Source organism: Cygnus atratus, chromosome 17 (assembly GCF_013377495.2).
Source record: "Cygnus atratus isolate AKBS03 ecotype Queensland, Australia chromosome 17, CAtr_DNAZoo_HiC_assembly, whole genome shotgun sequence".
Classification (NCBI taxonomy): Eukaryota; Metazoa; Chordata; class Aves; order Anseriformes; family Anatidae; genus Cygnus; species Cygnus atratus.
The window spans coordinates 6,798,940-6,826,839 of NC_066378.1; the positions used below are offsets into that span (position 1 = coordinate 6,798,940).

The window sequence follows — 27,900 nt, forward strand, 5'->3', positions numbered from 1 at the left end:
TGATAATTGAGGACATTCTTCCTGGTTGAACTCCTCCTGTGCCCTGCTCTTTCTGGATAAGCAAATGACATCAAGGGTGGCTGGGCAAAGAATCTGAGAGAAGTGCAGCGAAGCAGCTGTTTGCTATAGCAGGAACATCTGTACTTAGTGGGCTCCCTGCGGTTTGGGAGTAGGTGCTTTCACCTTTAAAATCCAATTCTAAGTCTATGTGTAAACACTGAAATAGGATCTGCTCCAAAGGGAACAGTTTGTATAGTTAAATCTGAGTATTACTGGAAAAGGAAAATACAACCTTCGTCATCTCTAACTCTGCCAGGGCACTGATGTCCTCGAGTCTGTGGAATTCCTTTGCAGAGAGGAAGCCTGGTTTGCCTGGGAAGTGAGATTTTTCTGGAATTAGGTTACTTTCTGTTGATCTTAATAGACTAACAGTTCACAGCATCCCTTCCCTAGCCTCAGATCTTGCTGCCCAGAATGTTCAACCGCCCATGAGCTTAGGTTTGGAAAGTACAAGGTGTGTATTTGTATATTAACCTCTTATCTGTGAGTTCTTCAAACATGGCACAGTCTGATTTTTATTAGGCTGCACTGAGCAAAGCCTTTGCTTTCAGCCTGAATGGCGTTTACCTGTATGTTGAGTGAATGCCCCCCCAAAATCCCACCAAAACAAACGTATATGAAATTTCTGAATCTGAATTTAGTGCATGCCTGCTCTCACTTGCAGAATTATTCATGTACAGCTGCTTTGAAGACAAAATGACTGCCTGTTCCTGCACATGAGGAGCAGCTGAGTATTGGAAAAGTGTGAAGCTTACAGGAAGCGGGAGGTCTCTGCAAACAGTGCTGGTGTGAGTGCCTGGAGAGCTCTCCAGGGTGTCTGGGTGTAGGGTGAAAGCACAACCCTTCCTCAATGCCTCTGAGCACAGGATCCTTGGTGGCTCGGCAGTATCCCTGGCCCAGCCAGGGTAGGCTTGGGTGCTCCTAGTAAGTTTTCCCTGCTGCTGTTAAGAGGTGGCAGAACTGGAGCCCAGGACATGATACCTCTGCACTTCTGTCTGGAGACCATGATTTTTAGGGATATGCAACAGCTGCTTTGGTGGAAGAGTGGCTCCACTCCTCTGTGGCTGAGTCAATCACACAGCAACTGAAGTTTCCTAGAGGTATTTGAGCCTCAGGAGTCCCCTTAGCCCAAATGTTTGACTTCAGGCATGTTTCTGCCTTGCACTGGTGCTCCTCAGGGCAGTGGGATGTGAAGCACGCTTGGCTCGGCTCACTGCTGATGGAGCTCTCCTGATGGGAGCCAACAGGCAGTGCTGCGTAAAAGGGCTGCAACTGCTCATCTTCCCAACGAGGTGACCTGGCTGTTGGATATTTGCTTCCCCACTGGGTCCTCACTATGTTGATGGCTTCTGCTGGCATCTTACCAAGTTACAGATGTGAGGCTGGAATTGGCAGAAAGAAACTAGTGGGAATGTAGCCGGGTGGGAACATCTTGCTGCTTCCTTCACCAAAACATGTCCATCCAACAGTGTATTTATTCCTAGTCTGTGCTGAAGAAGACCCACACGTACAGCCCAGGTCTCTGTGCCTGGAGCCAGAATTTAGAAGAGATTCCTTTCTCTGCTGTCCACCACTTCTAGAAAGGCTGAAGCCCACAAGGGAGAAAGCTCTTGCTTTCATTATCTTCTTGGCTGGTTGATATCCAGGGATGGACTCTGGAAGAAGTTTGGGGAACAAAGGGCTCTGTAGGAGAAGCAGTCATGCTGTACTTCTCTGGCCGTTCAGCTCCAGGGATGTTGTGTGATCTAGAGAAACCAGCAAATGGTCCTGAGTTCCAGCTTTTTATCTGCTTGCAGGAAATCCTAGAAATAAGTGCCATGTGATCCACAGCTGTGCACACGACATATTGTGCCCCTTGCTTTTCTCTCCATTGCACTTACTGCAGCTCCCATTACTGCATGGCAGCAAGAAGTTCTGCCCAGGGTTGCTTTAGCCAGTCGCTGCTGTGGCACACGCTCAAGACCAAGGTCTTGTGCATTTTCATGCACGGGCTGGAGTTGGTTTGGCGCTGAACAACATATGGTTTGCAGCATCTGTATTTGCTCACAAAATGGCCCCTTCCACATTGCGGCTGCCTTTGCAATGGCAGACGGGGAATTCTGGAAGGGGCTGAGAAAACCTCGGTGCCTCCCTCTGCAGAGCAAACTCTGGGGTGAGGGGACAAAACCATGGCCTTAGAGGAAGGAGCTGTGTGACTGTGACGTATCTTGGCTGTTACTGCTTGAGGCACTGTTGGACACTGGTAAGTTTAGTGCTTCCAAGAATGAGACACTGATTCATCTGTGGTCAGTGGGTTTTTAAAATGATGCCACTAAACAGTCCCTCTGGTTTCTGCTGGCCAAGCGCGGCTGTTGCAAGGCTCTTTTCCTTAGGATGCCCCTGTGCTGCCTGGTTCCTCGTGGTGCTGGGTTCAGCACCGCCTGAGCTGGATGTGAAGTGAGAATCCTGTTGTCCCTGTGGCCAGCGTGGTGGCCCAGCTCACGCGAGTGGTGGTGTTCCAGTAGTTCACTGCAGCACTGACTGTCTGGAGGCCTACAGAAGTTTTACAGCCTGTTAGATCCTCAGCTGCTCATGTCTCTGCCACCTCCTCTACAACTCGTTTGGATCAGCCTGCGCTGTGTTCACCGCCCAGGTTCCCAGCACGGACCTGTCCTGAGATCAAGTCTGGCCATGCGTTCTCCATGGACACCGGAGAATGGGGCTGTGCTGGAGAGGCCGCAGGGCTGTGGTGTTTGTGCTCGGTGCAGATGGATTAGTTACCAGTACGGGTCACTTCAAACCATGTGCATGGGGACAAAATGTTGGGCTGCTGCAGGGCAGGCGCTTGAGGGTCAGCAGTTGGAGCTGGGCACAAGGTGGAGCAGTGTGGCTGAACTTTGTGGCGGCACTAGGCTGTGATTAATTCTCAACGCTCTGCCTGGGTGGAATCTGGGGACCTGGCGGTCAGGCATAGACCCATGCAGCTTGTGCCATGCCCTGCTGTTAACTCAGAGCAGCCCCTGCCAGGTTCCTTCTTGCAGGGGAAGCAGGGAGGGGAGGTGGTGGGTTCGGATGGCAGCCGACTGGGAGGCAGAGATTAATGAAGTGTTGAGCTCTTAATGGGGAACATGATCTGTTGATTTGGGTTTCCCTCTCCGCCCATCCCACTCTTTTTATTCTGTGGCACAGTCTGTTGAGCAGCTTGAGAAAGGAAGTGATTTCAGACTGGAGGTGACCTCATCTGTCTCCAGCTCTGAGGTGGAGCGGTCTTTGGAGCTACGACCACAGCTTACATCGCTCTTTGAACATTGCAGATGAGAGACTGAGTGTCTGGGGAGAGCCCGGTGCTTCCCGCTCAGCGGAGGGCTATTGGCATGTAGGAGGTAGGATCTTACATCCCACAGCATGCCAGCCCCCAACCCCTCCTCTCCCTGTGAGGTGCTGGCATCTCACCCCATTTGCCAGGATTTAGGGCTGCTTGGCACTGTCTGAGCTGCCCTGCTGCTTGGGGAAGGGGTGTAGCTGCACGCTGGGCTGTGGCACGGGGTGCGAGTGTGCTGGGAGCTGGGGATGGCTGTGGGGTGTTTTATCTTTCTGGAAGGAAAAGAAGACAACACAGAGTCCAAAGACAGTTGGACAAGAGGCCCAGCTAGAAATACCATGTATCAGAGCAGTTCCTGATGAAGAGCTAGGCTCTGTCCTGCAGAGCACAGGGTGGGGGCAGCCAGCTGAGTGGTCACCACCAGGTCCCAGGCAGCCACTGCTTGCAGAGACTACCGGAGGATTCTCCTTCCTGACACGGTAAAGGACCCTACTTCCTCCTGCCCTGACGTCTGCTCCTCTGAGACGGCCAGGATTTTCTCTTGCACACTTGGAGCCTAAAGTCCTTGGACCGTGCTGGTGTCCAGTGAGGCCAGCTCCACCCTGGCTGCTGGGGCTGCTCTGCCAAGCGCAGCTCTGGACTGCAGCAAGTGACCGTGTGCTCCAGGAACAGCAGCCTCTGAGCACCGTCTCGCAGGTCATGCGGGGGAGTCCAGCCGCTTCCCCTTAAGCCTAGTTGTCTTCTGGCTCAAACTCAACTGAAGAGATGCTGGGCTGTGGCAGACTGTGGCTGGGAAAATAAAAACAGTCTTGTGTCTCTGTGGCTGTGTGGCTGCAGAGGAAACTCCCTGTGGCTGGGTAGGCAGCACTGGAGGGGGATAAGTTCACTGGAGGAATTTGCTTTTCTCTTGGCTTCATCCCAGGTGGTATCAAGACTCCTGCCTGGAGATAAATTCCCTCCCACCATTGCTGAATATAGAGAATTTAACCCTTCTTGGGATCCAGCAAGAGACTTCCCCCTCCTCTCCTGCCCCTCTTGCACTGGGTGGGAGCAGGAGCTGGAAGCAGATCCTGCTGTGTGTCACTGTGAGGATGGCAGTTCACAGTCTTGTTTACCTCCTTCCTGCTTGAGACTGGTCTCCGTGTCTGTGCATGATGGAGCAACCTGAAGGTGCATGGACAAGCAGGGATTTTGCTTTAAAACACCCCCGTTGTGCCCTCTGCTCAGCATCCCGCAGCTCTGCCCGTGACATGGCAGTGCAGTGGCAGGTGAGTGTGGCCGGCTGGGTGACAGAGGAGCTCTGCCGTGCCTGTGACAAGGGGTTTGGGTCAGCAGAGCCCCGAGGGAGGCTTGTGCTGCTGTCGGTGATGGAGGACCTGCTGTGCTGGTGCTCACTGCCTGGCTGGGCTCAGGCCCTTGGCACCCCCCTGCCATCTGCGCTTCCTGCGAGTGAGCCCCAGCAGCATGCAGAGAGCAGCCATTGAGCCGCGAGCCCTGTCAGCTGCCTGTGTCAGTAGGGCACAATAAAGTTGGTGTGTCCAGGCGGCAGCCTGGGCTGGGCTCATGTGTCAGGAACAAAGGAGCTTTTGTAGCAGGCGCTGCCGGCAGCGGGAGGTTTGTTGGCTCTGGAGCTGTGGTGCTAATGCAGGGCTCTGCGCCCAGCCTCCCCCGGCTCGGGGCTAACCAGCAGCCTGGTGGCACATCCCCGCGCTCTTCCTTCGGTCTGGGTGGTCTGAGCAGCAGGTTGAGGGGGGCTCTGCCCGCTGGGCTGAGGAGCTGCAGGAGGCAGGACTGCTGGCCTCTCAAGTCGTGGTGTTCAGCAGCCGGGCTGCCCCGTGCCACACATGGGGCCCTGCAGGCTGTTGCACATGGACCTGAGGCCTTCCCCTGGGGTCCTCTCCCCTGGCTGCCCTCCCATTGCTGCTTGCAGCTTCGGTGCCACGCTGGCGCAGAGCTCGGCATGGCTGTGGCCGCAGGAGGCACTCACCAGGGCGTTGAGAGCTGCGCAGTGTGGTCAGCGGCTGGTACACGAAACCACCACAAGTGGGCTGAGAAGCTGGCGATGGGCTTGAGGCAGTAGGACAAGATCATGTTGGGAAGGATCCCCTCCGTGAAGCTGCGCTGAATGCTCTGTGGCTTTGATTCTGGGTAGTTTTGTCCAGCGGTTGTCACTGCTGCGGTATCACAGCGCGCTGCTGCTGCCCGCGGTGCTCATGCTGTGGCCTGGTGTTCCGTCCTTCCCAACCGAGGAGCACGGTTCTCCAGGAAGGCTCTGTTCTGCTGGCTCTAAGCAAGACTATGAAGATTTTGTTGAGAAGGAAAGCAGAGCTCAGTGTGTGCTCTGCCGTGATTGCCAGTCCGCTGCAGACACTGGCTCTTCCAAAGGGAGGAATGGCTGAGGGGAATCACAGGGCCTGGACGGGCAGGCTGAGAGGAGCACGAGGTCTCTGCTGGCTCCAAAAAACACTGTGTGCTCAGAGAGGAAGCAGTAACCACAGGAAAAGGGTAGTTGCTGAACCCAATTTGCCAAGAATTAAGCAATCTGTTTCAGAGCATGAGATGTGTTGAGCAAGAGAACTGGTTTTCCTTCCTGAAGCAGGTGGAAACGGTAAAATGAGGAGGCAGAGTCCTCCTGCAGCTCAGCTGCCAGACAGGGCCAATCCTTCCCAGCACACGGTTTTTCTCCCTTCCCTCCTACTGATTCTGTTTTCAGAAGCAGCCCGAACATCCCTGTGCCACACGCTGCTGTTTTTATCACCACTGTTTGCTCTGTGCTTTTGTGCTGGCTTGGACTGCTGCAGCCACCACTGGCAGGTCTTGCCTATTTTTGGGGTAGGTGGATGCCCGGTTGGCCCGAGTATACATGAAAACGAATATGTGAAAAAGGAGTGGATAAAGATTGCTCTGCGCAGTGTGAACCCTGCAGGACCCTGATACAGAAGGAGAGAGCTATTAGCTTTGGGATCCTGGTTCATCAGCATCAGCAGATCAGATTCTTTTTGGCTTTGTAGGGGGCAGACCAGGAGATGTGGGAACAGCTTGGTCAGCCCCTCCTCTGCTGCAGGACAGTGAGAGGTTCGTGCAGTTGTGCTGGCTGCTGGGAGCAAGTCCTCCGTGCCTGCAGGGAGGTGGCCTGTGGGTGGGTGTATGGCAGAGCTTGAGAGCAAAACCGAAGTGGGAGGGCTGCCGTGCATCCCAGGTGTGCCTTGGCACAGAGGGATGTATGAGGTTGCTTTGGGCAGGCAGACAGACAGACAGACAGGCAGACTGGCTGCTCAGTCCCTGTCCGCTCAGGAGAGCGATGGCTCTCTGGAGTCCGTTGCAGCTGCTCCTGCGAGCCTGCACGTAAGTGGAAACAGATGGCGTCATCTCAGCGGTCGGCAGGAATCTCTCACGGCTGCACAACCCCGAATGAAGTCGGGCTGGGCTGAGGCAGAGCGAGGCTCCCATGCTGACGGGATGCGCTGGCTCGCGGCTCCCCACTGGGATGTTCCCACCACCATGGTGCTGAGCTGCCCTCCCTGTGGCGGTGCTTCCCCTAGCAGGCTCGGGCAGGGTGCTCAGCTGGGTACCACAGAGCCACCCGGACCTTGTCGGTGTCCGTCAGTCTTGGTACCTCATCCAAATGGGCATCCCGACTGTGAGCTTCAGACCTCGCATCACCTGTGTGATGGCAGGACGTGGGAAGTTCTCTCGTATCCAGCACAATCTCTACTAAGATTCAGGCAGAGGGCCTTCCGCTCTGTCTCAGTGCAAACTCAGGCGAACTCCTCATGTTTTCCATAGTGGTCAGCACCTCTGGTAAGGAGAAGCAATGCTCAGCAGTCCCTGACTACTACTCTGAAGGCTGAAAGAAACTTTCTTTAAATTCTCTTTGACAGACAGCACAGTTTGATTTAGATTTTCAGTGACTTGAAATTTTCTCCCACCTCCACAACATTTAACAACGTGTAAATCTCCAGTCATGCTGCAGGGCAGAGGAGCAGTGATTTGTGCAGCAGTGGTGTATCCAAGCTTAGTGTCTGCTGGAGCAAGTTGATGGGGAAGAAGGGGACAGCAGGTGTTGGACAGCATCTCCTTGTGCCCGTTTTGATTATTCTGATGGCATTGTCCCGAGCTGCAGCATGGTAGGTTCCCCAGCCTTTGTCCATTGGCCAGAGCTGAGGAAACCTTGGGCTGTCAGTTTGACTGTCTTTGAAGTGTGGACCTAGCGCAGCCATTGCTGCTTTGCAGCCCTTACCTTTTCTCCTTCTCTCATGCAGCCGACTGCCTGCCTCAGTCTGTACATCTCTGGTGGCGGGGGATCAGTAGGGAAGCTGTAAATCCCAGCAGGACAGCTCTCTGTTGTCCTCTGTTGGGTGGAAGTGTTGTGTCTGTGCATCTCTGCGGGTCCTGGGGATGCTTTAGCAAACATCCGGGCTTCAGGGACCAGCACTGCCTGCCAGGGAGCTGCTTGGTGGCAGGGCAGGACAGGCGTCCTGTGTGCTTAGTCAGAATCTCTGTGGATGCTTTGAGAGAGCGCAGACAGCACTGTGCTGGTTTACCCAGGTTTCATGGTTCCTCCGTCTCTTCTTCAGCTTTTTTGTTCCTGCTGTCATGATCCTTTCCCGAGAACATCTCGCAGCACTGCTGACAAACAGGTGTGCCTTTCAATCCCTGCCCTAAAGCAGTGTTTTGCGCCACTGCTCATAAATCGAGGTGTGCTGCAACCCCAGCATCGCTTATTGCTTATTCCTGCTGATTAGCGTATTGCTTCCAATTGCCAACACCATCACACTTATTTTAATCACAGTCATTTTCCGTGTCACTCAGGGAGAAGGAGCAGGGTGCAGGTGTGGGAGGGAAAGCTGCGTTTGCCAGACTGGAAAGGACAAATGCTTCTGCAATGAAATACTCCAACTGTTGCGCAGTTCGCTCTGTTGTTTATATTGAACCAAAAGAAACATCCAGGGGAGGAAGGGAGCAGAATTTCCCTCTGACTAATGCTGCTGGATCATGCAGGGCTGTGGGGAAATTGCCAGGCAGAGAAACCATCAGGAGGAAAAGGAAATGGGAAGGGAATCTAATTATCCATCTGCAAAGACAAACCTTAGTCCTGACGCAGGGCCCAGCCTGGGGCAGGCTGATGTGGACTGCCAGGGCTGGGAAGTGGGGAGTCCTGGGGGTCCCATCGGGGATGTCTGGTGGCCAAGTGCCCGTTACAGGGAGCCAGGTGAGACCAGGTAACTGCCTTCTCTGAGGCAGTGCCCCATGCCAGGCTCCAAGGGCTGAGCTTTGCAGGTGGGTACAACCGTGTCATGTCCTGGTGGAGCATGGGCAGAGCTGTGCAGGTGTAAAGGGAGGAGGGTGAGTGCCTGGCAGCCTCTCAGCAGGCTCCTCTGGCTCAGGTGGGCTGGTGGTACAAGCCTGAGGGTGAGGGAAGGAAGGTGGAGGTCCCTGTGCCCCTCTGCCATGTCAGTGAGCGTGCACAAGAACTGTGCTTTGTTACCGCAGGGTGGCTGTGCGGGACAGCAGGGGGAGGGTGGGAGGCTGGAGCCAGGGGGTCTGGGGGCTGGGGGGAGACCCACAGGAGTCCCCCTGGGAAGGAGGAGGTGCTCTTCCTCCTCTCCATGGTGCACAGCAGTCTGTCTGCACTTGAAGGCTGCAGGCTGCAGTGCTTTTGGGGGTGGTTGCTCTCACATGCTGGGGCTGGCATTCTTCTTGCTGGGTGCCTTCCACAATTGAAGGTTACTTTCAAGCACTGTCTTTTTTCCCTTAACTAATGTAACGGAATTAAAAATGATCTGGTGAGCTAAGAGTGGGCTCATTCTCCTCTCTTGTGGGCATCAGCTACTCCTAAAGTTATGTTAATTGTAGCTGGGAGACCCAGACAGGGGTTGGGAACTGGCCCAAGATAGTTGGCTTGTGTTCTCCCAATATTGTTTTGGGAGCCTGCAGGGAAGACAGCATGTTCAAGACTTCCTTGAAGAGCTGGGAGCATCCCTGAGATGGGCGTACTGGGGATGAACCAGGAGCATCCCTGCCTGGGTCCCTTTTCCAGCCTTGTTTGTCCCCTGCCTGGTTCCTGCTCGGCGTGCCGTGCTGCCCCAGCCTGGACTGCCTTCCCTGCTGATGCCCAAGGGCTGGCCCCGCGGGACCAGACAGGAGTGTCTCATGATGCTCATGGGCTGTGACGTCCTCTCTGGTTCAGGATTCAGCCTCTTTGGTAGGCAGGCCTGATCCTGCATCCCTTAATCACGTGAGCAGACGTCTCTATTTCAGTGGGACTACTATGTGAGTAAGGATTGCAGGACTGGGACCACTGCCTACAAGTTGAAAGTGGACCTTCTGTAAGGTCCTCTCCCTAGCCTTTTGCTGTTCAAGCACATAAATGTGCATCAACAGCTTCCAAAGCTGCTGATGCTCTTGGCATTAGGATGGACAACTTGAGAGCTGGAGAAGCAGTGCCTTTCCATTTCTGAGGATAAGTCACTGTTATTTTCCACCCTCTCTCTCCAGAGAGCTCCCAGCCCAGCCAACGTCTGTGCCCTGGGATAATGTGTACCAGTTTTTCTCCCAGGCATTCTTGTTCCTGGCTTTCCAGGGCTGGCAGGGCTCTGTGCTGCCTCTCTGCTTTTCCCAGCTGTAGCTTTGAGGTGAGAGGGAGGGAATCCATGTAAGCCCAATTCATGGCTGGAGCAGGGTAGCGCTGAGGGACTGCTGCAGCCCTTCCTGCACCGCCTGGTTTCTCCTCCGGTCTGAAGGTCTGAACAGCCCAGCTTTGGAAATCCCCGTCCTTTGCTACGGTTTGGAATGCGCTCACAGCTGAAGGTGCTGCTGCCTGGGACCCTACATGAGGCAGGGCAACAAGGGCTACAAGTCTGCTCCATAAATTGATTTCTGCCCGGCTCTGGTCAGGGGCGGCTGATGCGGGAGCTCCCTGTTCCTGCTGGCTGCAACACCAAGGGCAGCCAGTCCCCACCAGAGCTGCCTTTCTGCTGGTCGGCTTCTCCCTCGCGTGGATCGTGTCGGTACCGCACTAGGGAGGCTCTGCCTGCAAGTGGCTTTTCCTGTGCTTCTCCTGAGAGGATGGTAATGGAGCATTTCATGGAAAAGTTCCAGCCAGAGACCGTGTCTGTCCAGTCTCTTACATTTTACAGATTATCCTAAATGAAGAGCAGAAGAGCTGGGTGTGACAAGAGCTGTCAACTTGCTCCAGAGGGAGTCACAAGTTTAAAGAAGTGGGAGGGAATTTATGGTCCCTGGTCCTTTTTCAGAGCTGGAAGTGGAGGCACCTGGTGAGTCACACAGTGCCGCCTGGGAAGCCTGAGGTGCTTCAGGTGGGAGCAGGGAGCACAAATACCATTAAAATGCAATTTAATAGATTTCTGGAGGGATTATGTGGAAAAACAGCAGTGATCCTTCAGCGGAAATTAAAACTTGACCTGTGGAGTAGGTAAAAGAAAACACAGGAGATTTGGTTGCTGTGTTGATTGTGTTCGTGGCCCTGTATGTGCAGGAGAATAATCCTGTGTTTTGGGGTTTCAGCAGAGCTCTGCTCATCTGGTTTCTTGCTTTTTCCAGAGCATCAAAGGATGAATCTCTGATGCTTCCAGTGACCACTGACTTAGAGCCTTGCTTACAAGTTCAAGGTTTAATTAATCCTCAGAGTTTAGATCAGCCAGGTGTTTTCTCTTGGGTCAGGTCAGCGGGAGCCTCAGGGTAACTGTGCTGCTCTGCTAGTGTTGGAGCAGCAGAGTGTAAGCCTCGTGACACCCGCGAGATTTACCTGTCCACAGTCAGCACCGATTTTCCACGCAGTGGGAGAGGAGAAGGCAGGAACCGAGTTGGGAGCTGGGGGCTGCTGGGGGGAAGGTGTGCGGGGCCCTGGTTGCTGTCCCTGGAGCCCAGCCAGGACGGTGTATATTTAGCCAAGGACAGAATTTCCTCTCCCCGCCTCCATCTCTGATCTGTTCTCTCCTCGCCCATCCTCATGTCGTCGCTGCTCCTTGCTCGTCACACTCGCAGCGCTGAGCTCCTTGTAGCTGAGCTCTGCCCGTCCCTGCCAGGCCCCGAGCGCTGCCTGGTCTGTAGCGGGCGTCCTGCTTCCAGCCCCGCTTTGGGGTGCTGGGTGCCCTGCGTCTCCCTGCAGGTAGTGCCCCCACTGAGCTGCGGCTCCTTGCTCCTCGGACGGGTGTGTGGTGTGGGTGTGCAGTGTGAGGGCTTGCCACACCCCCCCAAGGCTGATGTGCTGCTCCCAGGGAGGTTTTGTATTCTCCGGCCAGCTGTCCAGGGGTAAATTTTGCCTTCTGTGAGTTTATACCTAAAACCATGAATTAATGTGTTTTCTCTCCTCTTCTCAGAGACTGTCTTCAGCCCTGCAGGCTAGAAATCTCCTTTAACAAACAGAAAAGTAGGACATCGCTCCCTCACCGCTGGTGTGCAGCCACAGCTCTTCCCACACGCTGCGTCCCCTGCCCAGGGCAGCTCCCAGGCTGCAGCCGCCCCGAGCCAAAGGAGAAACCTTGCAGAAAGCTGGGCACATGCCTTGGCTCTGCCCTGGCCCCCTTGCTGGCAGGCACGTGCTCAACGCAGCAGCAACTCCGAGAGGTCAGGCTGTGCCTGATGGCACTGGTTGGTGACTTTTTGTCTATTTTGCTGTCGCAGCATGACAAAGAAGGGCTGGTCTGTGAGGTGGGGCCAGCTTGGTGCACCCTGCAGCTGCGTTTCCCTTGCTGCTGGTGGCAGAAGACACTTTGGTTTCGCTTTATATTTTGGAACGGTGAAGATGTGCGTTTTCCTGCTGAGCTCCACTGCTCACAGCGTGTGAGATGTCCTCTGTGCTGTTTTTCTCTCTCAAGGATGTTGTACATCAGGCTTCTTGTTGGAGGAGCAGGTCAGAGCTTCTACTGGGCACTTCCAGGGCCTGTGTGAAAAGGGAGGGGGGAAATGAGAAAGGGCAAAGACAAAATAAGGTTTGGCCCGGCCATCTTTGGAGGTTTGCACATGGACCAACCTGAGTCAATGACTGGGTGTGCCCTGCAGCACGTCTGTGTGGCACAAGCCTGTCCTTGGCTCATTGCTTCTGCTTTGGTGACTCTGGGTGGAAGAGGAGCCAAGATAAGTATCTCTAGGAGGGGCAGAGGAGGCCGAGTCTGGGAGCCATCAACCCTCCTTCAGTGCTTTGAAAGCCGTAGCGCTGGCCATGCAGTGCTCTCTGTAGCAAAGACCTTCCCTTCTGGGTTTCTTTTCCGATCTGCTCTCTCCATTCCCAGGCGTGGCCTCCTGGCTGGAATTCCTCCCCGGCTGCCAGTCCTGAGAGCCGTGTGTGATGTGAGAGCTCAAGGCACTCAGGAGACAGAAGCTCCTTGTTCCTGGCTGCACCGTCAGCACGGTTCCTGGGGCCATGAACAACACTGTGGTTTTGTCGCAACCAAATCATTGTTGACTTCATCCGTGATTGTAGCTCAGAAGAATGCTCCCATTGGGTGCAGTGGGCTGGTGAGGACACAGCGTGCCTCCCTGTGCCCAGGCAGATGCTTGTGGTTGGTGGCCGTGTGGCCTGCGGTCTTCAGACAAGGGTTTTTCAAGCCACGAGAATTCATGGAGGTTGGAGAGGGTTTGGTTGCAGCTATTGTGGTTTATGGGGTGGAAGGACTGGTGGAACCTCGGTGTTATTGCAAGTAAGTTCAGATTTGTTTCTTGTGTACCCCCAAGCCATTGCTCTCGCTGCCTGGTACAGACAGTGTGACACCTTCAGTGCTCCTCAGTCATATACAAGCTGCAGACTGTGGTGGTGGAGTCCTCCAGTCAGGGAAGCAGGAATCAGATATTGTGAATCTTGGAGGGGGAAAAGAAGTGTCATGAGTGTGGCTTGACCTACTGTTGAGCTGGGAGGACATTGTAAGTGTTACCTACCCCCTGAAAATGGACACGACCTCAGAGTAGTGGAAGAGCTGCCATAAGGGGGCAAGGCAAAATGCCTTGTTCCGAGAAGTGGCAACTCTTGCCACACCTGGATCTCAGTCCAGACCTGCTTGGCCACTACACTCAGAAATGACTGGGAACAAACCCCAGTGAGCAGAACTTAAGGATGCTACCGGTAGGGCAAGGTCGTTTGGAAAAAGGCTTTGTGCATGTGATATCACAGCTGCCACAGGGAGGGAGTTTTCCTCTCTGGGATTGTTTCCCAGTTCTCCCTCTTATGTTTCTCAGCCTCTAGAACCTCATGCCTGCAACTCCTCACCTTTCCTCGGCTTGCAGGATGGTAGTGTAGGTAAAACATCGTTCTTTTTCTGTGTCCAGTCTCCCCCCAGTACAGTATGTGCAGAAGCCCAGCTTCTAAGACCTTTCTACTCTTGCAGCTGCTCCCAGACTCCAGGCCACTGGAGATCTCCTGGTATCTCTGTACCTTGCGGCAGAACCTTCTATCAGCTGTGTGGGGTGTGAAGCTGGGGCCCTGGGTTGCAGCCTGAGGCTGAGCAGGGCAGCCCCACTGATCCCGTGCTCTCTACAGTTGCTGCTGGAAACCTGCGGCTCCCAGAAAAGCAGCAGGAGCTGGGGCTGGGAGAGAGGCAGGAGTGTAGCGGGGAGCCAGCATCCTGCCCTGTTTGTGGGCAGAAAGCTGCTCAGGAACCCGTGTGTCAAGTTGCAGGTTCCTCCAGCACCACCAGTGTTGCCATCTCATGTGGCTCTATTATAAGTGCCATGATATTAACCCCCAGATTCTGGGATCATGTGGTTATATGAGATTAAAAGTGTTTGTTTCAAATAAATTCATGTTCAGTTTCTATGGCTGCATAGAAAAGCTGAAGTGCAGGTCTTATATGTGGGTTCAAATCCTAAACTTGAAGCTTAAATGATTTTTCTGTGAATGCTAAGCTGTTACTAGGCTGGCTACTTGTGCTTAACAAACGCACAGATACTTTTTTTTTTTTTTTTTGGAATTTTCTCCAAAGCTGGAACAGTTGCTATAAGGTGCAGAACACACCAGCTGCCTGTTACACGTGGATTCAGAGGTGAAGCTCCAATAGTGCCTGGACTGGGCAATAGAGAGGGACTGGCACTGTGTGGAGGGGGACCCACGTCCACCAGGATTGGGGCCAGGGGGTTAAGTCTGGAGTCAGATTTTTGGGAATTTTCTGGACCCCTTAGTCTTCCGTACACACAGCCAGAAGCGGCACATTTTTGCCAAGAGCAGTTTCCTTGCAGCAAACCTTTGTCTTGACTGTACCAGGACATCCAAGAAACCCTCCGGCTGACTCGAGGAGTCAGACTCGGAGCTGGGACAGCAGCCGGTACGTGCAAAACCTCTCTGCGGGAGGCTGGCAGAGCGAGAGGCATTGGCTCTGGCCTGCAGCCGTGGTGGCTTTTGTCCTGTCCTCGCTGGCAGGCTCCTCCCGCAGCACAGGGAGAGGCAGGAAATCCCGGGCAGCTGCCGTGGGAGCCCGCTTGCCTCTTCTCTCCTCTCCTCTCCTCTCCTCCGCTCGCCTCTGCTCCTCGCCTCGCGGGCCGCCGAGGCGAGCCAAGCCAGCCCTGCGTGTGTGTGCATGCGTGGGCGGGGGGGCTGCCGCATGGATTTAGCGAAGGCTGGGAGGGAACACATGGGTTGGGTTTTTTTTTTCTTGGCCTGCGGTGGCTGTCCGTCCTGCCGGCCGCGGTTATGGATTCGATCATTATTCAGGAGCGGTTAGTGGAGAGGCTGCTTTCCCCCCGGACGCAGGCACAGCGAAGCCACCCAGCCAAGCTGAAGGTACGGGGATGTATTTATAGCACCCTGCGAGCCAGGGAGCAGCGGGGACAGGCGGGGGGAGGATGGTGCCCGAGCAGACGTGTGCGGCACAAGATGAGACCTCTGAGGAGCAGAGGAGCGGAAGGAAGCCGGTAAGGGGGAGATGGCCGGGGACAGAAGGACCCTGCGGGCAACTCAGGGAGGGGAGCAGCCCGGACAGCTAGGAGATGCGTGCCATATTTCTGGGCGGTTATCTCACATGGCGATTCCCTGCTCTGAATGGCGTGTGTGCGCTTGGGGGGGCTCGGGGCACGAGCTAGCGCTGTGCGTGTGCCCCAAAGCAGCCTGGTTTGCGTTATGTTAAAGCCGTGCTTTGCTAGCCAGTTTTCTTCCTGCTGCACCGAACGCTGGTGGGCGGGTGGTTTGGCTAATGCTCCGTACTCAGCCCCGGGCCTGAGGAGGCAGATGTACATGGGGGATCCCCTGGGGGCTGTTTGTGTCATTAATTTATGCAGCTTTCTGATAATGAAAGGATGCAGAGGTCTGCCCCTCCTCTGGGAATGGGCCCTGCTGGTTTGTGCAGATGCGGATGTGGCGGCGGCCGTGCCTGGCCGGAGGGGAACGGCTGGAGGAAGGGCGGCCGGGAGAGAGCTGGGCAGCTTGTGCTGTAACGGGCACAGAGCCCTGAGGGGGGGAACTGCAGCCCCCCAAAGTGCTGCGGCTGGCAGCACAGTGGCATCATGCTCTGTAGGGTTCAGAGGAAGGGTCTGAATAGAATATTTGGGGCCTTGGTGGGGGCAGGTTCATCAGGACCCCATCACAAGCTTTACCATTTCTGGGGTTTGCTCCAGAGATAGGGTAGGGGCCATTCTTCAGATTTTCTGTAATCCTATGGTGTTTAATTTTAGCACTTTTGAATGCACTCTGCAAGCCTCATTTATCCCCAGGATAAGTGGCAAAATCACATGAGATCTGGATCGCTTTGAGCAGCACATCCACAAGGGAGATGAGGAAAGAATCGGGGGCGATGGAGTCCTTGCTGCCTTCCTGCCTTTCTCCGTGGTAGTGCAGACAGCCCCCAAAACACCTCGGTCATGGGGATCTGTAGACCAAATAGGAACAGGACCTGAACCCACCAGTGCTTTGTTCCTTGGCTTGACCTCACTGTGTGCCAGGGAACCTCAGCACCTCGGCGGGGTGGTGGAGGATGTGAGGACACGGCGTGTCACTGTGATGTTCAGCAAACCGTAGTGCGTGTGCTGAGGGAGGGCACAGATGTGTTTTGCTTGGCTTGGGAAGCTTTGGTTTGTAACAACGCCCCAGAGGTCAGCCACGTTTTTGGTGGCCTCTGCTGCGGTGCGCGGGACACGTTCCCAGGCACGGGAACAAAGGCAGCATGAGGAGAGGGTGCTGGGGAGAGGGGCTCCGCGGAGCAGAGCGCTGCTGGCGGGGCTGCTTCCTGACAGCTGGGGCTGGCGAGGGAAGCACAGCTCCATGCCCAGCTGTCCTGGCCCCTGTCAGCCTGATGGGAGCTGCTCACGGGGGTCAGGAGCATGAGGAGGGCGCTGTGGTGCCTCTAGGAGGCCCCTCAGTCAGTCAAAGTCTGCCGTCTGATTAATGGATTTCAGCTTTTCACTACGCAGAAAGCCACCTGCCTTCTTCCACCAGCCCTCCCATCCCCCTTTGCCCCCTTCAGGGCTCTGCATCCTGAGCACAGTTGCTCTGCAGCCAGCAGCCATGCTGTGCACTAACGAAGGTGGTGAGTGGCGTAGAGCCTTGAGGAAGGCAGGCACCGAGCTCAGGAGGGTACCTGGGCTCCTTACACACCACGTTGATCTTGGCACGCTAGTGAAGGTGGCTGCAGCCCAGGTGAGTGTGCCTGTCACAAGTGCCTGACACGGCCAGGGTGGGAGCACACGCTGGGTGCCTCAAAGCTGGGGAAGAACCATGGGACAGGCTGACCGCAGTGCAGGGGCCGAGCTGTTGTTCCCAAGAGGATGGCTATTAAAGGAGGCGATCACCCCTCTGTTGGCCCTGCATCTCTGGCCCTTCCCTTCACAGACACGCTGGCTGCCACCGGGTCTCCACAGTGTGTCTGTGGCTGGTTGGAGGGGGGCATGGCCAGGGAAGGGGCTCTTCCCCTCACATCTCTGGCTGCCTTCCCCTGTGAGAGGGAAGCCCTTCCCTTGACCTTGTGCTCAGCACTGCTCTGTCTTATTCTGAGGGAAATGACCGCATGAGCCATGGGAAAAGGGCAGCATCCTGCACCAGCTGGGATTTGCTCACTTCTTGCAAACTGTCCTGACTCCACTGAGCTATGGGGAAGTAACTGGAGCTACAATAAATCCCCATTTTCTTGGTTGGGCTGAACAGAAACAAGAGATCAGGTTCAGCCAGTTGCACTTGGCTGAAGTAAGCAGGGTTGCACCAGAGCTCAGCTTCCCAGTATCTCCGTTGTCAGCCTTTAGTCATCTAGCTTAAAAAGCAAAGAAACAGAAACACACCCCAAGCCTCAGCCACGGTTTTATTGTGTCTGCCTATTGCTGTTTGGCATGTAAAGTCACTGCAGAGAGCAGGTAATCGTTGCCTTTCCAAAGTCTGATAAAGGTTGGTGCAGGTCTCTTTCGTGCTCCTGAAGCAAAGCTTGGCACAAGGGGCAGGACGCTGCACATCTGTGCCACTCGCTGCTCCATGCACTGCGAGGCACGGGCTGTTACTTGTGCACCTTGGTTGTATTTGTGATTGTGTTTCACCAGGAACCAGAGCAGCCAGAAAGGGTGGAAGGGGGCCGTTTTATCTTGTTTTCTTGATCTTGCTGTGAACACATTTCTCACCCTGCCTTGCACACCTCGTGTCTTCCCTTTGCCTTTTGGGTGGCCGTGCAGTGTCTCCAGGCAGACATTGCTTTCCTGTAAGTGGCTGCCGTCACTTTTCATCCTGGGGCCTCACTGCTTGCTGTACTGCTGCTGTGGGATGCCAATGCTTTTTAACTCAGCCCTTAGAGCTGTCAGGAGAGTGCTTTGGACACTGTGTAATTCTCTAATTTATTTGTGCTGTTCCTTCCTGCCTTTCTGAACTGTGGGGTGGTAAAGCAGCGTTGCCACATTAACATGGAGGTGAGGTGAAAACCAGAGCCCACAGTCCCTCTGTCAGGGCAAAAGAGACCAATTCTGAGACCCAAACGAAAGGTGAATTTCTAGAAGGCAGTGACAGTGTCCGTCGGCCTGAGCGCGCCATGAGAGGTGAGAGCCAGCACTGCCCTAAGCTCGACACACAGGGCAGTGACCTGTGTGAGTGCATGCCCAGGAATGGAGCCAGTTAACCTTGGGAACAGAGACCTTCCCCACCGTGCCTGGAGAACCTGTGCCAGGGAGCTGCAGGGAGGCCGGCTTGATGGTGTGTGACCGGGTGGGAGCCAGGGCTGGTTCGGAGGAACTCCTGGCTCCGTAGATTTGCCTGCGGTGTGAACCCCAGGGGTGTACTTATTCTGTGATGTTGAAATGCAGAGTCTGTGATGTCTTTAGCTCAGGTGTTTGGGTCTAGCTTGGAAAGCCTGTAAGAAGGGAGGTGTTTGCCAGGGTCTCTGTCCACCCTTCAGCTTCGATGGGCCCTGGGGAGGGGAACACACTGCTGTGGGGGGAGCGTGCTGCGAAACCCCAGGGGTGCTCAGGTGGAGCTGGCTGGCTGGAGCCATGCAGCCCGCAGCTACCTGCAGCCACCCAGGCTGTGAGCGGAGGACCACGTGCTGAGCCCAGCGTGGGGAGTAGCTGGAGCAGGTCTGTGGACCCCATAGACGAGCTGTGTTCACCTTTGGGGTGCACCCCGGGACGCAGCGCAGGTTGGGTGTTTGCTGGTGGCTGCAGGATGCGTGCTGTGTGCTCGGGAAGTGCCGCTGGACGTGCTGCTCTCTGCGTGCGTGTGGTGCACTTGTACGGGGCCTACAGCAGGCCTCGGGGTGGCTGCGGCTTTTTCGTGGTAAGAGTGCTGAGTGACAGGAAGCGGGGTCTGGGCGTTGGTAGGGCAGTAAGTAATCCTCCAGTAATACCGTGTGTAATACTGTCACCAAAAGCACCTTATCTAGGCAGAGATACTGCGCATCTTCCCCCATCCTGTGCATCTTCCCCCATGCCATGCTCCTTGAACTTTAGTCTCTTCAGAAATTACAACAGAGATTATGCAGGATTTCCTCTTACTCAGCCAGGAGTGGCTGTGACACAGCAAGAAATAATCCCCTCCCAGGTCACGCAGAAGCCAAGCCACCGTGCCTTCATCTGGCCGTGGCTCAGGACACCTCGAGCCCCTCTTGCTAATTACACAGAGCCCTCTGCTGCATGCTGCATGCCTCTGCTGGGAGAGGTGCACGAATGGCTCTGAAAGACCTGGGGAGCGGTGACTGTGCAGAAGCAGCAAAGAGTTATGAGGTACGTTTGTCAGCAGCAGCCCCAGATCTGCTCTGTGGTGGGGAGGCAGGCTGTGCCTGGTCCCGTGTGCGAGTGAGAGCAGCTGATCCAGGCAGTGGTTGTGCGGAGGTGGCTCTCGGTGCCACCAGGCACCTGCAGGAAGGGCAGGAGTACCTGAGCCTAGTCCCTGAGTCCCACACTGCTGCTGGGGCAGGGACCCATCCTTCCTCCACCCCTTGGCTCTGCCTCAGGGCTTTTCGAATCCTTTGAATCCTATCCCCTGTTGCTTTGTGATGCTCAAGCAGGAGTGGTGGCACACCCTGACCTTCTCCTGCCCACCTCTGCCCTGCAGGACCATGAGAAGCAGTACGTGGGCTTTGCCACTCTGCCGAACCAGGTCCACCGGAAATCTGTGAAGAAAGGTTTCGACTTCACCCTGATGGTTGCAGGTGAGGCTGCCGTGGTTGGAGGAGGCTGGGCCGCACGGTGGGTGTGTGGAGGGGGACCACCCTGACCACTTGTAGCCCTCTCAAGTGAGCACTGAGCTTCTCCATAAGAGCGGTTGGGTGGGTGGTGAAGGCAGGACCAGCCAGGAACTGCGGGAAAGGAAGGGAAGGGAGGATGGTTTTATACAAGGATTGAGATTTCTTGCAGCAAAAGGCCTCCCACTGCTGGAAAAACGTAATGCCCATAAACAGCTCCAGACAGCTCATATCTCTCACTTCCTCTGGCTCAGGATTCAAAGCCTTGTTCAGAGTTTCATTTGTAAGTCAATTAGTGGGTCATGTTGTTTGCTTTTCCCTCCTCCCCTTTGCACTCTGTCAATTAGGAGAGTCAGGTCTGGGCAAATCCACGCTCGTGAACAGCCTGTTCCTGACGGATCTCTACAAAGACAGAAAGCTCCTCAATGCAGAGGGTAAGTTGGGGTAAAGGGAGTCAAATGGGTTCTTGTATCCCCAAGTCTGTACCGTCCTAAGGACCAGTCCTTTGGCTCCTTGATTCAGTCTTTTGTTCTTGGGTGCTAGTGTGTGGTAGGGATTTCCTTTCCAAAGTGACTGAACATGTTCAGAACAGCTGGGCTACAAGCAGTTTGAAAGTTTGTGTGCCTTCTCAGAGGTCTGTCCCCCTGCTGCTGGTCTCCCTCACCACCCCTCCCTTGATGCTTCTTAGAGGATGGTCAAGGTTTTTTGAAACCCGTGTTAGTCCCTGTGCTGAGTGATAAGGGGGGAGCATCTCGTCATGGGTGTGAGTTGGGATCCCCACCATTAATGGCTGGCCTTAACTCATGTATTCCTGTTCAAAGAGAGAATCAACCAGACAGTGGAGATTGTGAAGCATACAGTGGACATTGAGGAGAAGGGCGTCAAGCTGAAGCTGACCATAGTGGACACACCAGGCTTTGGAGATGCTGTTAACAACACTGAGTGGTGAGCAGGCCAGCGCTGCCTTACTTTTAGTCCTTGGCCACATCTGTTTTCTGTGGCTGCTTCACAGGAAGGGGTTTGGCAGTGGGGACGGGATGCTGCTGCATCATAGTCCCTGGAGACAGTGTCCTGTTACACACGTGATTTGGTTTTGATTGAGTTCTCGTTCCCAGCTGGAAGCCCATCACTGACTACATCGACCAGCAGTTTGAACAGTATTTCCGTGATGAGAGCGGCCTGAACAGGAAGAACATCCAGGACAACCGAGTGCATTGCTGCCTCTACTTCATCTCGCCCTTCGGGCACGGGTGAGACACCCCGCTCTGGGATGGGGTATGACTCAGGCTGGGGGGAAGACCCTTGTGCCCCAGGATTGCCTCGTAGTGTGTTGTGTCCAGTGTCCAGGCTGTTGACACAGGTGAAGAGCCATCCAGCTGCTCCCCTTGTTGAGTCCTACACAGCCTCCCTCCTCGCTGACATGACAGACTACCCATGATCAGGCAGAGCTGATCAAAAACAGGCCACAGGCCTGAGAGAGAAATCAGGAGAAGCAGTGCCACGCAGACTTGTATCTTCCTATCTACCTAAGCCTGACTGATGGGTAGGAAAGGGAGTTTTAAGCTGCCTTCAGTCCCTGCCAGACCTTGCTGGCTTGTGTCCCAGCCTAGCCTGGAGCAGCCATGCTGGCTCCCTGCAGCACAGGGCAGCCAGGAGGAGGTCCGTGGCTGTGGCCTGGGCAATATTTATTCCGTAAGGTGAGTGCTCAGCCTGTGTCTGCATGACGTGTTTCAGCATCTAAAATCTGAGACGGCTTTCCTGAAGACGCAGCCCTAGCTGAGGGCTGCCCCAGACTCTTGTGACAGTGCTGTCCTTTTCCCTTCTTGCTGGGGCTGATGGGTGAAGTGGGAGAGGCTGGAGGGGGAGCTGCCTGTTGTGTCCTTGCTAACCACATCCCTCCTCATCCCTGCTGCAGGCTGAGGCCTGTGGATGTCGAGTTCATGAAGGCTCTGCATGAGAAGGTCAACATTGTGCCGCTCATTGCCAAAGCTGACTGCCTGATCCCCTCTGAGATCCGGAAGCTAAAAGAGAGGGTGAGATGGTGTTTCTCTACAGGGGCATACCTGAAATGGTGGCAGGGATATGCTGAGGAAGGAGAAAAGCAGTATACCTGGAAAAAAAAAAAAGTGTGTGTGTACGTATATATTTATAGTGTATGCGCGTGTGTGTATATATATACATATATATATATATAGTACCTGCAGATCTAATTGCAGCAGTGCTATGTGATACCTGTGAGAAGGGAAGTGGTGTCTGCAGAGAAGCCAGCTCTACAGGAAACATGGCAGTACAAACAGGGAATAGACTCAGCATTTCTGTGTTGTTCAGTGCTGCATTTTTTTTGTTCTTGTCTTGCATGGACGCAGATCCGGGAAGAGATTGACAAATTTGGCATTAAAGTATATCAGTTTCCTGAGTGTGACTCTGACGAAGATGAGGAGTTCAAGCAGCAAGATAGAGAGCTGAAGGTAAGGAATCAGTTCATCAAGGGACTGCAGAGTCTGGCTCTTGGGTACGCTGGTTGCTCTGGAAGGAGCCAGAGCTGCCCTGTGTGTGCCAAAGTCCCGTGCTGTGCTGCTGATACGCAGGAGGCAACCTATATTGGCTCACGTGGTAGGTGGCCTGGAGAAGAGGGCTGATGTCCTCGCTGGTGCCATGAAGTGCAGCATAAAGACACGGGACTTCAGGTGTCCTACCAGGCAATGTCAGTCTTTCCTTGGTCTATCCCAGCCTGTATAAGGTGGAGGCTGGGTTGTATGACACTTGTAAGCACCTATTTCTGAGCGAAGCCATCAGCAACTAAGAACAGTTTGTGGGTGAGGAGGCCTCATCCCCACTCTGATACATCAGTTGTGTGGGGGAGACAGCAGGATCACCCAGACCTGGCTGGAGGCCCCAGCAGTCCAGGCCTGACCCTTTCCTAAGCTGAGTGTGTGCGTGCAGTATGGCCTTGTTTCTCCTGCCAGATAAAGGCCATGGGCTCTGAGCAGAGAGGAGCACAGCCTGTACTTCCTTGCCTGGATGAGCTCTTGACCTCCATTGTCCCACTTGTTTGATGTCCCAGCCTCTCTGCTCTGACTTCCTTGTAGTGTTTCCCCTCAAAAAAGAGATGCAGGCACCTGCAGAGACAGTGTTCCTCAGGACAGCTGAGAATGTCAGGCTGGGAATCAAGCTGCCTTCAGATCCTAGTGCCTGAGGCTTTTCTCTATAATTGTGTTGTGCTGTCTCATGCTGTGGGATGCGTGGATATCCCCGTGCCTTTCCTGTCAATGCTTTCATCCTCCTGTTCTGCTCTGCCTGAGCTCGGCCCTCGGAGGAGGGATGTGTGGGCAGCCACAAGCTCAGCGATGCCTCTCGTTCCAGGAGAGTGCTCCCTTTGCTGTCATCGGCAGTAACACAGTGGTGGAAGCAAAAGGCCAGCGAGTCCGTGGACGGCTGTACCCGTGGGGCATTGTGGAAGGTAAGCACAGTGCCTCTGGTCCTGGCACTGAGCACAGGGCCTGGAGGGATGGGCAAGGACAGAGGTGGGCACGTACAGCAGGGACTGCAGTGGGGAGTTCACCTCTGTGCAGCCTTGACCAACTGTTGACCAACTGTGCGACCTTTGGCACATGGCAGGGGACAAGGTAGAGTACAGAGAGGTGCTGGGAGCTGCCTGCTCTGTTGCTGCATGTAGAGCAGTCACCCTGCCCCTGAAACCATGGTGCATTGTGCAACACACGTCCAGGGAGGAGCCCGAATGTGGTGCCACCGCTGTGGGGATGGAGCTGAGTCTGCGAAGGTTCCTTCAAGCCGCAGCGAGACCTAGAGGGCAGGAGGCTGTGGTGCCACACAGTGTGTTTGTCCCTAATTTTCTCCCCTTCTCAAGGGAGAAATTTCATAGGTAGAAAAACCCTGGAATGGCTTTTGCTGCTGTTGCTGACTCCCCGGTGCTGGCACATTGCTTTAGATATTGCAGCTTTCAATCCCCAAATCCTCTGTGTGCACTTGTGGGTTGGTGTCAGCTGCTTGGGCTGCCCAGCTGCTGGCTCTTCTCTCTTGCTGTCTGCTGAGTGGGCTGTACCTGTCAGAGTGTTGGTAGTTGGCAGTGAGATCAGCTTTGTGAAACCCTGGGCTTCACACAGCCAGCTTCCCCCAGCCCTGCAGAGAGAGAAATGGAGATTACCATGGCAAGTGCACAGCTACCAAGCACGTTTTCCCCCAGACTCCCACAGGGCTGCCTGGGGCCTGGCTCCCCATGGTAACAGCAGCTTTTTCAGCTCTCTAGTCTATTGCCTGCTAATGGCTCTGCACCTCAGGGGCTGATTCAAGATCCCTGGTGGAAACCATCCTGCCTACAGTGGCCTTTCAATCAATCCTAAGGTCTGAGGAGATGGTCAGTTTGTCTCCAGCAGTTGCTGCTTTCACTGGGTTATAATAATGACATTCACTGTACCTGGGAGCAGCATTCTCTCAGGGCTCTGCTATATGTGCTTAATTAACCCTCTTACCCAGAAAAAGTCCTGGGAACGCAGTGACCTCAGCAGCCTGGCCTCAGGGTTGAGGAGCGCAGAGCTCCATCGAGGCCTGTGCTGGGCTCAGCGGGGAGGTCCCCAGCACTGGGAGGGAGAGAATGGGAATGGATGGGGAAGGGGCCCTTGGGGGAGTATTATTCCAGGCCTTGGTGCAGAGAAGTGAGAAGGGACTCCCAGGATGGGGCTGACGAGGTATGACATCCAGGTGCTCTCCTGGTTTTGCTTTGTAGTGGAAAATCAGGCGCACTGTGACTTTGTGAAGCTGCGGAACATGCTGATCCGGACACACATGCACGACCTGAAGGATGTCACTTGTGATGTCCATTATGAGAACTACCGAGCTCAGTGCATCCAGCAAATGACCAGGTGGGTCCCCCACTTTGCCTGGGGGTTGCAGGGGTACCTCACTCTGTGGAGCGGGGATCGCTTTTTCAGAATAGCTTCTCTGGGGAATGGCCCTGGGAAGTAATACAGCACATCCAAGCTTGTCTCCCACGGCCTTAGCTCATGGTGAGGATGCTTCTGAGAATCCATGTTCCTATCCAAGGATTCCCCACACAGATCTTGGGAAATAGGCCTGGCCGTAAATGCTCTTTAGAAGAGCTGTTCCTAGCACTGGGCGAAATACATCCAGCCTAATGAAACGTGAGATAAACCATTTCTCTGGTGGGTTATTGCTATGTGCATTGCCAAAGAAGAAGGCATTCTGCAATCTGCAGTTCTGTCCAAAAGACAGCATGACTCTTGGGATGCTGCTGTTTCTCAGACAACGGAGCCTAAGCAATTAGCAAGAGTCTTATCACATCTCCAAAGATTTCTCTGCATTATCTTGCTGTTGCATTAGATTCTCTGTAGTTCTAATCACAGAGATCAGAAAACAGAGAACACTCATGGGCTTTTCATTTGAAGGTCATATCTTTTCCTTCTCCCTTCCATGACTGAAATATTGGTGACAAATTTTAGTTGTAAATAGGTTTTGGCTCTTCTGTTGTAAACCATCCCCTTCACTTCCTGCCTGAACTGGCTGGGTGACTGCATGCTGCCACGTTGCAGAGCAGAAATAGCTGCACTTCACCGAGGAACAGGCCAGCATGTGTGTAAATGTGCAGGTTGGCACGTTCTGCTCACACACGCTGTATCCCAGTACTTTTGCATAGCAGATGAGCCTGTCTTTTTCAACAGTGATAATAGGGAGTCCCAAAATAACCATGTGAAACACTAGAGATCTGTCAGAAGTGTCACAGTTGCTATTTAGACAGGCTGTGTATCTATTAAAAGAACAGAGTGATGAAAAAGCAATTGCTCGGCTTAAAATTCTGGTACTGTTTCTCACGCCATGGCTGCTTCTTTCTCAGCGAAAACCAGCATGGCCATTTCTAGCAGTGGAATATGGGTTCTTCTCTGAAGAAACTTTTGGGAGGAGATAACAAATTCCAGAGCTGGAATTGACTCAATAATGAGCAAATGGTGACTCCAAGTGGTGAAAGCCAGAAAGTGGCAACTTGAATTCCCAGTTTTTCTATGGAGAGCTCCTCCAGCTTTTGGAAGAAAGTCACCTCCCTCCTCTGTCCCCTGCCAGCACTTTGTCATGCCTCCCACCTCTTGAGTATAGGGACCAGGCTTTGTTATCAGACTTGCAGCAGTTAAGCTGCTCCTCTGGTTTTATTTTCCTTAAAAACAAACAAAAAAACACCACAACATGGTGTGCATGTAGTGGCTTAGAGATGCTGATAGTTAGATAGAAATTGGCTGTAAATGTCCCTGCTAAATTTTCCAATGCTGTTACGTAAAGTGGTCAGAATTGCCAGCTCTTTCTGCCTGTTTTTTTTCTTGGTGTAATCCTGGTTTGGGTTTTCTCCAAGTGCATCCTACACCTATGTGCTAGATTGCCCCCATAGCCCTTCCACGTGGCTGGGTGCATGCTGCCACATTGCTGGCAGGTCTGCCATCATGCCATCCTGTGGTGACACCAAAGCCGGACAGCCTGAAGCATAACTGACTGTTTCTTTCCTCTCTCTGTCTCTCCAGCAAGCTGACTCAGGACAACAGGATAGAAAGCCCAATTCCTATCCTGCCTCTCCCAACACCGGACACTGAGACAGAGAAGCTGATCAAAATGAAGGACGAGGAGGTGAGACCCATTTCTGCCTGGGCTGCCTTAATATTGGAGCTGAAATCTGATTCTCCAGGATTGCCCCACAGAGGCTGTCCTGGGGCTTCCCACTCCTGCCTCCCACCATTGTGGGCTCCTCCTGGTGTGGAGGGCAGGATTTGGATGTTGTGCCCACCTTCCCCTGTCAGGGAAGCGTGGCTCTGTACCACCCCAGACATTGATGCTTCTGTGCTCAGGCAGGAATTAGTCTTCTCTGAGAAATCCCTTTGTCACCCCTAAGGGACTACCCCGTCACCCCCATGCCTGTTACGCTGTTAATCAGCACCACTCAGGGTGAGCCTCTTTGTCCAGGACCTCTGTCTTGGTCAGCCACTGTGGCTGGAGGCGCCTGGCTGTCAGAGGCATGATGGAGAGCCTGAGGCTTGGCCCTGTGGCTTTGTGTGGTGCAGATGGGATGTACTGGGCTCCCTGCCCAGCTGTCCTGCTAGGCTTGATAGACTTGTCACCTGCTGGCTGTGGTTGGGGGCGGCGGGAACCAGAAACTCATTTCATGATGCCAGCCCCCAGTGCAGATCACCAGCCCCAGCAGATCCATCTTTGATCGTCTCTTTTCTGTCTCATGCAGCTACGGCGGATGCAAGAAATGCTGCAGAAGATGCAGCAGCAGATGCAGGATCAGTGAGATGCAGGTACTTGGAGGGCAAAGGGAATCCCTCAGCGACCAACCGAAGTCTGGCAAGAGCTGTGGACGTTTAAAAAGAGGTTTCCCATTGTATAAAGACTTGTGGGCAAGAGCTGCACCTGCACCCTCTAATTTATTAGCAGCAATGCTGGCTTTGCGGTCAGCTGGGTTGTGGAGAAGGCTGTTCACTTAACTGTTTACTGATGTGTATTTCTTTTTTTATTATTCTTTCTTTTCTTTTTTTCTCGTTTTGTTTTTTTTTCAAAAGGAACTAGCCTGGGAAGTCTCTTAAGGCATCTTAAAAAGGGGAAAAAAAAGAAAAGAAACAGGTCTCCGTTTCCCATGTACTAATCTCTTGTTTGGGAATGCTCTGGTATTTAAAGTCCTGGTTTCTCTGGTGTACGAACTTGAAGAATATCTGTGTCGATGCACGTAGATGTTTACTCCCACCTGAGGTGCTGTGCCCCCTTCCCCACTCCCCTTGTCCAGGGCCAGCACAAGTGTTGTAAAGGCAGATCTTCCCTCCTGGGAGTTCAACCTGTGCTGCCAGGGGCCACCTCTGGACCAGAGAGCAGGGACTGGGGGGTTCTCTGTGCACTGACCTGCCCAGGGGGCCTGCTGGTTGTCTGGTTTCCTGC

The 27,900-nt window shown here is 54.1% G+C and overlaps 1 protein-coding gene across 8 annotated transcripts in view; it reads left to right on the plus strand.

Moving 5' to 3' along the window:
• Positions 1–27,600, plus strand: part of SEPTIN5 (septin 5) — a 40,468-nt gene extending 12,868 nt beyond the window's left edge. For 5 of the 8 annotated variants that reach the window (XM_050714300.1, XM_050714299.1, XM_050714298.1 and 2 more), the window contains exons 2-11: positions 19,824–19,920; positions 20,301–20,387; positions 20,775–20,898; positions 21,069–21,203; positions 21,869–21,986; positions 22,320–22,421; positions 23,317–23,413; positions 24,698–24,833; positions 26,496–26,598; positions 27,206–27,600. In XM_050714300.1, the coding sequence (XP_050570257.1) occupies positions 19,911–19,920; positions 20,301–20,387; positions 20,775–20,898; positions 21,069–21,203; positions 21,869–21,986; positions 22,320–22,421; positions 23,317–23,413; positions 24,698–24,833; positions 26,496–26,598; positions 27,206–27,262 (969 nt within the window). In that variant the 5' untranslated portion in view covers positions 19,824–19,910 and the 3' untranslated portion in view covers positions 27,263–27,600. The other 3 variants (XM_035556950.2, XM_035556951.2, XM_035556952.2) reach the window with 3 other exon arrangements.
• The last annotated feature ends 300 nt before the right edge of the window (positions 27,601–27,900 follow it).